The 10250-nt window shown below is 30.9% G+C and overlaps 1 protein-coding gene across 1 annotated transcript; it reads right to left on the bottom strand.

Annotated features, from left to right (window-relative positions):
• LOC111002025 lies at positions 1-2855 on the bottom strand. Its single transcript, XM_022272114.2, has 3 exons — positions 2686-2855; positions 1782-2034; positions 1-970 (listed from the first exon to the last, which is right to left on the bottom strand). Exons 1-3 carry the CDS (start codon positions 2815-2817, stop codon positions 645-647), a joined length of 711 nt encoding a protein of 236 aa, XP_022127806.2. The 5' UTR covers positions 2818-2855; the 3' UTR covers positions 1-644.
• Positions 2856-10250: the final 7395 nt, after the last annotated feature.

The raw sequence follows: 10250 nt of genomic DNA, 5'->3' as shown, positions 1-10250 counted from the left end.
TAATTTGTACACATTTAATTTCACGAGGATCCATCGCAAAACAATAATTTAACTTAACGTAATCATAAATAATTCGTTTTAAATATTAAATATGACTCGTTACACTCAACCATAATGCGATTTATAATAAATACATGAAAATATAAAATAATGAGTATGAACAATATATCTTTGGGTAACTTAAAATATTTGGTAAATAATATTGTATGCTTAGTAAAAATAAACTTACATAAACTACGCAAAACATATATACAGTCAGATATAATGCTATTTGTATGTATAAAATATAATGTATCATAATATTAAAACAAGAAAGTGGATAGTTATAAACTATACAAGTTATGATAAATGTACATAAAAAATAAAAAATACAGATTTAAATTAAAGCAATAACCATAATAATATTCAAAAACATCGATACTGTTGCATTCACACAAACATACAATCACAATACACGGTGGTCGATAATAAATAACCTCTTTGATTAAATAATAAATTAATTGCCAAATTAAGCGCACCTCTGAGATAAGTTTTTCGGATACCTGCACGTTAAAGTAATTCATTTAACGACTTGTACGAAGAAACTTGACGATGTCAATTGCCATATTGACAATTGACATCTAGAGGTACGATTCATTTAAGCCTTATGCCTGTTTAATGTGGCCTCCATACGCCATGTTTTGGGCGTCCTGGGATCTTCCCCATCCGCCGCCACCACCACCGCTTTCCCAGCCATGCTCCTCATGAGCTGGTTCTGACCAGCCACTGCTCTTGCTGTTCTTTGAATCAAGAAGTTTCTTGAGGGCTCCGAAGGCAGCAGCAATGAATGCAACCTTTCCGAGGAGGTAAGCCTTGAATACGGCGAAAGCAATGATACCCAGGAAGAGAGGGATCAGAGCTGTTAACTTCAGTTTTATGAGAGCGAGGATGGGGAGGAGCTTCTTCAGCTTCTTCTTCTTCTTGCCACGACCTGGTGAATAGAAAAAAAAATTGAAGCTTATTTCAGTTAGACAATAACGCAGCGTTTTTAAGCGTATGAATCGATTTCCCGTTCCTTATCTCTATTGAGACTGGCCAGTTACGCTCTCCCGACACGACTATAGTAGTACTCGTGAGAGTCATTGAGGTATTCAAACTTTAATATATACTATGGAAAATTATAACCACTAGATCGGTATTAAATATAAGAGCATTTCCAATTTGAAAACTATTTGGAATACTCAGTACTAAAGCTTGTATAGTCATTGTAACACATATCGCTCATTCAAAACAGAAATGTGCGAAACTTAACACAGAAACGTAAGGTCAAACTATCGAACATAGCATGACGAATTACTATTCTGACAAAGAACCTAACGGTTATAAGTCATAACCAGTACCATACATGAAATATCCATAATTTATACTTTGAATATGTTTAATTCATTTATTATTTTGTATGAGAATTATCTATATGTATGGCTATACTAAATATACCTTGCTAATAAATTCTTCATTATTTAGGGGATTCTTTTAGAATTTATTACTATGTTGGATCGACCTGAGTTCAGTTATTGGCCGGTGTCCAAATCCGGTTTACTTACCTGACAAAAAGGTTTCTAACTCATGCTATAAAACTATTGTCTTAAGTAGTAAACTAAATATTTTATCAGCATTTAATTAATAATAATTTGCGCTAGATTTAAATCTTTCGATCAATCAAATTAATATTTAAAATTAGTTTTGTAATTTTCGCTGAACCGTATTTTTTGTATTGAGTTAAAATTAATCAAAGAACTTACCTTCTTCTTCAATCGAGTTATCTTCAGTGAAAGCTTTAGGCATTCTCAGCTGCAGAACATGGCTGTCCAGGAAGTCCACAACGTTGTCCATGATTCTCTCTTCCATCTGAAGTTCTCTGGCTTTTGGCTCATCGGGTAAAGGATCGTAACTCCTGGCTGACCTTGGCGAACCGGTCCTGGCAAAGTTGACACCATCTACCAGATTCAGCTCTTTAGCTACAGCTAAGTTTTCCGTGAATTTCATCGCTTTTTCCTGGAAAAAATATAAAGAATGTAGATGTAAAATATTATTAGAATTAATCTTTTTTTTTGTTTCTATCCAACGTGTTACGAGGAACAAAAAAAAAACAGTTACAAAATGTGTGTATTCACACAAACCTATTGAAATCATAGTTTTTATACCTGTTATTCTAAAACAAAAGAAAATAAAGAGAAATTTAATTATTGACACGAACAAATGTTTAAAGTACTTTAACAGCAGCATACGAAGTCTGCCAGTGGGTCAAACTCCAAACTATTATATCGTTTACCTAATGAATATGAAAATGTTATGGCCATAATCTCTAAGCTAATTTTTTAAGAGATTGTATAAGTAAAAACCGAAATATTTGCGTTTTCAATACTCTAGCGATTATTGTATTCTAAAGTATCCCTCGTATTCCTACAAACACCTTACCGAAGAAACTTTTAAAAATAATTAGTATAAAAACGTGCCAAACGTAAAAAAATAATCGTCCCGGTTATCAATTACACACAACAACGTAAAAATTTGAAAAAGGATATTCCATATTCAAAATGACAGCATAATTAAACTTTTTGAGGACCACCTAATTTCTAGTAACGAGGCGTTCGTCAAGAACATTTGGCACGTTTTTAAAACACTTCACATCACTACACTGCACACCTTTAAACACAGCATGGTATCCGTATCCACACAGTCTCGCAGCGTTGAGACAAACTTCTCCATGACCCCATCTTCTTTTGTCGGCATCGCGGCCGCCGCCGCCACAACGCATAGAAAGACGAATGCTTTCATTTTACAAGCGTATGAACAATTGTCAAAGACTCAAGGAACACATACAGTTTTATTCCAACTCCCCCTCCTTCTATCTTCATATGTCACGGCATGTGACGAAATTATGCTTAAGTTAACTAGGTATTAAGATGTGAGCGTAAGTTTTAATGATGTGTGAAGTTAGGTGGGATTTCTTTTTTATGGTACGCATAGAAATTATTTGAAATAATGTGCAGTACGTAGCCAACGATGTACTTCAATCATATTTATTAATTTGGTTTGATCGCTTCTATTGTCCAGATAAATCTGAAGTGACCTGATAAATTCATTGAACTTCGGAGTTTTGTTTGACTTTTCCAAGATGGTATACCTATGCATCAGGAATTTGTGTATAATTTACAGATAAGGCTATCTGTCTCTATCTAGTAATTAGTTATATTTTCTAAAATAAAACTAATTACTTATGTAATTAATTTTATTTTAGAAAATGTTTTTTTTATAAATACTTATAGATAATGTTACCTACACTAACGTGTTCTAAATCTTTAAACACATAATTGTAGGTAACAATCCAAAATACTTGGAAATTGTATGATTAAAAATATATAGCATTTTAAAAGTTTTTTACGTTATGATTACTCATTAAATGGTATATAAAAGCTCACTTTTACATACACAGAACATTGTTGTATTTTGAATATGGTTATTCTTTATTTATACTATCGCTAAATAAAAATATAGTATAGTATACATAAAGTACCTAATGTTACAAATAGATTCACAATGAAAAGACATATTTTAACAAGAAAAATGATATAATTCTGTATCATGAGTTTGATTATAAAACAATACACCATCAAATATTTATAGAAATATCTTCTTTTCTTTTGCTTCTACTTTCGTTTAAATGTGAAAAATAGTGTAAAGTAATTAGTAATTATTAAAAACTCTTTCTTTAACAATGGACGTGTGAACAGATCTCATGTACAAAACAATGTCGGCTTATCAAAGGCTAATTATGAAAGAAGATTGTTAAAGTTTGGGGAAAATGCAATAATGTTTATGAACATTGCATGTTAAGTAAGTGGATTAAATGATTAACAGTTCTTAATAATAAAAGTAAATCGGTGTTCTTTTACTTTTTTATCTGAACATATATTTTTAATTTTATATTATTTGACAGCCGTAAAAGCGCCATATTATTTTGAATGTTCAAGCTTTAATTTCGATTTTTCTATAGTCAAAAAATTAAAGGATTTTGAAAATACCTTCATTTGATTTCAGGCGAATCAATGTCAATTACTTATTTGATGAAATACTAACTTTATTGAGTTGTTGTAGGACCTACATTGTACTCTTAATGAAACTGTGTTCCGGCGTTCCAAATTAATTCTAAATAGTCTATGAAATCAAAATTAATCTTTATGATATAAAAATATGAAACGCAATCTTACGTAATAAGATTTTCTCAAAAGTTAAGACGGTGAATTTACGGTAATTAGACTTTAATTAGGCCTCAAATTCGTTAAAAATATGATGGATTCTCTTGTTAGGGTTCTGCAATATTTGCTGCTTGGTATATAATTCTAAATACAGTACATAACTGAGAACTCAAACATTGCTGTGTCTCTTTGATACAATAATATAAGTTAAAACAGTTTGAGCTGGAAGATGTTAAGACGTAGGTACTTCAAAAACTAAAAACGTTAACTAAATATTGATTTTGTTACATATTTCTAAAAATATATTTTTTATGTATTCATAAGCCTATTAGCATTTTTGTTATATGTACAATGTAATAACCTAATTAATAGACCGAAATACCCCAGCAGTAATTGCCTAAAAGAAATAACATATAAATGAAATAACCTCCCTGTTTGTTTCAGATTATTATGTAATAATAAAGGATGATTTTCGAAAATAGAATGAACGTTACAAACCAGATGTGTAAAATATATAATATTTTGTAATATTCTATATTATAAGCATTTTGTAATATTATTATATATATATATATATAGGCTATATTTAAAAAATACACGTAAAAGTTCAAAGATGTCAATCAAGGTTACGGTATACGGAACTTTTGAACACAAATACTCATGATAATTTCACACATAGGCCTAAATTAAATAAAAAGTATTGCGAAACAATTCTGTTTCCGGTTTGAATCGCCATCACTCAATGAGCGGATATTCACATCAGCATGCTAATTATTTTGCGGTATAAAAAATAGTATTTTAAGTAGGTTTCGAATGTTAATAGATGTGGTTCGATGTTACTTAACCGACTTCCAATATGAGTAAGATTATTAACATCTTAAAATTTGAAAGCTCAATTTGGTGATGGCAAACTAATGCAATGTCTATATAGAGGGGTTTTAAAGGTTTATAAATTAATAATATATAGGTATATTTTAATATATATATTGGGACAGGGTGTGCCTTTAAATTTACTGGTCTGTCTTGAGTCTATGACACGAATTGTTTTTCTTTACAGGTAGCTAGGTCAAGTGCGTGGCGCCTTTCTTTGACATTCCTTGGGGAATTATGGAACGAACGGAAAAATTAAGGCGATATTTAAATTTAGAATTTAGTATGAATTTGTGCTTTGTTATATTTTTTGTTTAAATAGGTAAAACTGTGCTTAATGTTTATGTTTGAATGTGTATTCCGTTTTTGTTTTTTATGTAAAATATAATTAGTTGAATATTGTTTAATGAGTAGATGTAGGAATACTTTTACTTTAATTAATAATTTTTTAATTAAAAGTTTTAGGTATATTTAGCAGTGTGCCGTGTCATAATTTTCATTTACCAAATCATTTTAATTTACAGCTATCAAATTTTAAACACTATAAATAAAGTATGATGCCATAGATAAATAACTTCATAATGTAAAAAATTCTCTATTTTTCATTATTCAACAGTCTCAACGAAGCCTATAGTTTATATAAAGTTTGAGAAATTAATTATAATACTTAAATAGTTTTTTGGGAGGTTTTTTACCAAAAAATCACTTCTTAATCCAGAAAATGCGGGTCTGGTAAAAATCAAGCAATTCATATTAAGCAATAGTGAAAATAAAAGTTAAACTTAAAAGCATGATTTCGCTGTTTCTATTCAAGATGTGCCCAAGTACTTTCGCTCCAGTGATATGACTATAAACTGTTAAATTATTTCCATAGAATACAAATTGTCATATTATTGATGGAATGTAGATTGATTATTTGGAAATCGAATTTGGACCGATTGTCTGGTGTTAAATTTGTGTGTCGCACGGTCGTAGCGTACTTATTTTGTCGATGTAAGGTGATTATTTTTCATGATTGAAGGAATATTGTATATATGTTTTCACAGTAATTAATTAGTGTTTAGCGTGTGTTTATCAACTCAGGGGTGATGTGGCCGTGTGTGCTGAGCATATAATCATGCACGCAATTATAGATTTCCTCGAATTCTAACAAGAAAAATATCGTGCAAGTTCAACTCGTTTAAAGCAATAAAATGTCTAGCATACTATGGTAATGAAAAATGGCAACAAAAAGGTGCATAGTTGTGAGGCTTCATTGTTTCAATTAACATATCCCTTCATTTATTCGGAAGTAGGTATATATAGTCTTCCTCAATAAATATCTGTGTTTCTTATAATTTAATGTCTAGCAAGTAATAAGTAGTCTTACACGAATCTAAAGTTATCGTAATTTCATGCTAAGCTAAATTCCATCTGTGGTCATCTATTGACACTTCAAACAATGACTCGGAGAGAGCTCATTGTCATATTCAAAGAGTATTATAGACAGTAAAATATCCCCTATTTCGTATAGCGAAAGGGTTACAATTGCATGTGATTCAAGATGTTTAGAGGATTGCCTCTGGGCACACGCTGAATGTCTAAACGTAGGGAAATCTCTATAATGATGTACGTAACGGTGAAACCTGACTTCCTTAAAAAGCTTCACGTATCACTTAATTAAGTGTCTTCAGTACAGTGGTTAATTGTTATTAGTCTAATCACTTTGACTGTCAATTGTTTTTAATTTAAAAACCATTGATTATGCTTCGATGTTTGTTATGCTTCATTTGATATGTTCTCTGTAATATAAAATCACTAATAAAAATGTAGTTCAAAGAATTACCTATGTGTATATATAATCTATATTTGTGTACACTTTTTCTTTTGTCTTGGAGGTTAAGAATACTTTTTTATTTTATTGAGGGGAATGCATTTCCGCACAGAGTGTGGGACTCGCTCTAGAAGCCCTACCCACTAAACCCCTCCCACCAATCACGTCACTGTTGGGATAACTTGGGGTCGCGTAAACATTCTACCAAGAGACTGGCTGCTGCAGCAACCATCTTCCATTACATTGACATCGCCTATACATAGAAGTCCTTACTTACCTGTAGGGTTGCAATTTCTTGCACCCACCACGTGATTCGCCGCCATAGGTTAAGAATATTATAAATACTGTATACATGTGTGTTATAAACTAAATTTAATGCGATTGAACGCAAATATTGATACTATTCATTGACATATATTTCGCGAACATAGTCTTATTTGTTTGACGATCTTTGGGCTTGGAAATAAGCATTTTGTAACTAAATATTGCCTGTTTATGTAATTAGCTGATGGGTATTACACTGTATTGTCTGGATTTAAATTATTTACCTAGAACCAGAGTAGTTTCTTTAATTGAGTGCATGTCGATATGTGGATATAATAAAATAAGGGATACAATATTTTTATTTTTATTTAGAATGTTTAACAGTTATATCAGGCATATATTTTATAAAATTTAGCAAACTATTTTAACCTTATTTTTTAAATGTAACTATGACAATATTCAAGATGAAAAATTCGAACAACGTCCGCTACTTTCATTATTACGAATCTCTACGTGTTAATATTTTCAGGTTATTACGAGGTCGTACAAATGAGCGCATTGTTGATGCACCCACAGTGCGCCTGCGCACGATTCCGTTTATAGTAGGGTGACACCACGTTATGTAAATATATATTTTTAAAATAATTTTATTAATTTCATTAATAAAAGTTTTTCGACTGTATTAGGTTTATTGCCCTTTCTTGTTTATGATTTATAATGTGTAATGATGTAACAATATTTGGTAAGATTTGCTTTAATATTCATTAGTCTTGTATGGGAGCGCGACAAATGCATATTGCGAAAATAACTCTATTTCTCTTAAACTTTTACACCTAGACTGAACTGTTTTTTTTTAAATATACACAGAGCAGAGAGACAGAGCTATCCTTTATAATGAGACTTTCTTGACGAAACCTGAGATGCAATTGGGACTGAATTTTTTTATGAAAATTCATCATTGCCAAAAACATAAATCATGATACTTTGAATAAAGTACTTTGATAAGAAATTTAGGTATTTTCCTGCATATAATAAATGTTAGTTTTGTTTAGTGAATTTAAAAGACGAAGGTGAATTTAGGGGGAGTCATATTAACACCCCAGAGCATCTTTTATTATTGGCTTATTATTTATATGGAATATTATAGTATAAACTTATAAAGACGTACTTATTCATAATAAAAAATATGGTTTGATTATATATAATAAAAATCTAATATATAAATATATGATTGCTACCAAACGTAATCAAACCTCACATACAAAGCTAGTACCAAATGGTTGCATGATATCAAATACTGACAAATAAAGACCGAATACGACTTCGATAAAATTCAGCATACCAATTTTTAAAAGTCCGACAACGCATACGCCGGCCCTCTAGCATTAAGAGTGTTCATCGGCGGTGGTATCACTTAACATCAGGTGAGCCCTCTGCCCGTTTGCCTCATATTAAAAAAATCAGGCTATGTGTCTTAAAGGAAATAATTTAGTATAACATTAATTTGGGGCAAAGTAAAGTAAAATAATAATAAAAAAACAGTTTGTAATAAATCATGGTCACCTTACATTCAAACGTGACTCCCAAACAAAGAAAGTTGTAATGTAAGGTGTAAGTGGTGTAATAGTTACAGGTAAGATAGTCTTTAAAATTCCTAAAAAACATTCCAATTTTGAAATTAGATGACAGGTGTAATCAAATATATTTTCTAGAATTATAATGAAATTTTGGTCATTTATCTTCAACGTGACTAATGTACTTAACTCTTAACTCTGTGGTCTTATATATCTATGAAATAGCTTTCTATCTAATAATTATCTAAAAAATCTAGAACTAACAAACAGTTATACATTTATTAATAATTCATGTCTCAATGGTTGATTAGTGTGTAATCAGTACTCTAAATACTTTTTGTATATTTATATTTTTGTAAATTTGATATCATTTATCAGCAAGAGATTCTGATTTATTCAACAATTAAATAAATTCATTTACAACAAAAACTAAACTATGTCAATATAATAATGGTATAATTAAATAAGAAAGAGGCTGCATCTACCTTAAATCGTGAAAGAAATGTTGATAGCTATAACATTAAATATAATGGCACTGAGGGTAAGGTTCAAATTCCATAATATCTCGAACAAAAAAAAACGTATGGAGTTTGAATTAGGCACGCACGGGTTACTTCTGTCACCGTTTCCTCACTCACAACAAATCTGTGGATATGTATGGAGTTGCTTTAACAAAGAATATACATACATACAAAATCCGTTACATGGAACTAAGCATTTAATGTAATTATAGTAAGCGCTAGCCAAGTTTTGCGATTACCTGGCGAACCTAAGTAGGGATCAGCGGGCTCGGCTACAACCATACAAGTGTACCTTTGCCTGCTGGTGGTTATAGGGAAAGAAGCACTACAGTAATCTATATAATACTCATTATTGCCTTCAATATATCGTCGGAGTTAGTAATTTGAAAGTAATTTCATCAGCCATTTGAACCAACTCATTCAGGATTTTTTCATAAGCCCGATTCTGTTTGTGTCGACTGTTCAGTACCGAGTAGATATTAGAATCGTTCTAATTATAATGGTAACTTCAGAGACCCAAAAAGATTTGACACCTGAATCTAGAGACTTTTATTTGTAAAAATATACAGTTAGGTGGGCCTTTGTCTAGTTGTAACACAATACAATATTATATTAGTATTAAAAAAATTAATATTATATTGTCATACATTAAATAAGTCTAGATAACTTTGCTTCGTATTTTTATGCTCACTTAGTGTTTTGTACATACCTACATAAGTCTCTTGGAACATCGGCCAGTGGTAAGAAAAGTCTAAAATCGGCTTAGGGTTGAGGAAAAGACTTAATACTTACCTGCACGTTAAGGATATATCTAGTTTACGTATAGTTAGTTTACAAATTATACAGAGTTTTAAAAGGGTAGAATTTCTTTTCCTTTACAACCTAAAATCCCGCTATAGTAAATGTGAACATTTTTTTTCTAAATCCCAATCCTGAAAACATGATGTACGTGCGAGAATAAAAACAAAAA

This window comes from Pieris rapae, chromosome 11, assembly GCF_905147795.1.
Source record: "Pieris rapae chromosome 11, ilPieRapa1.1, whole genome shotgun sequence".
Lineage (NCBI taxonomy): Eukaryota > Metazoa > Arthropoda > Insecta > Lepidoptera > Pieridae > Pieris > Pieris rapae.
The sequence above is the reverse complement of the archived record's forward strand: the minus strand, read 5'-3'. Positions and strand labels throughout refer to the sequence as shown.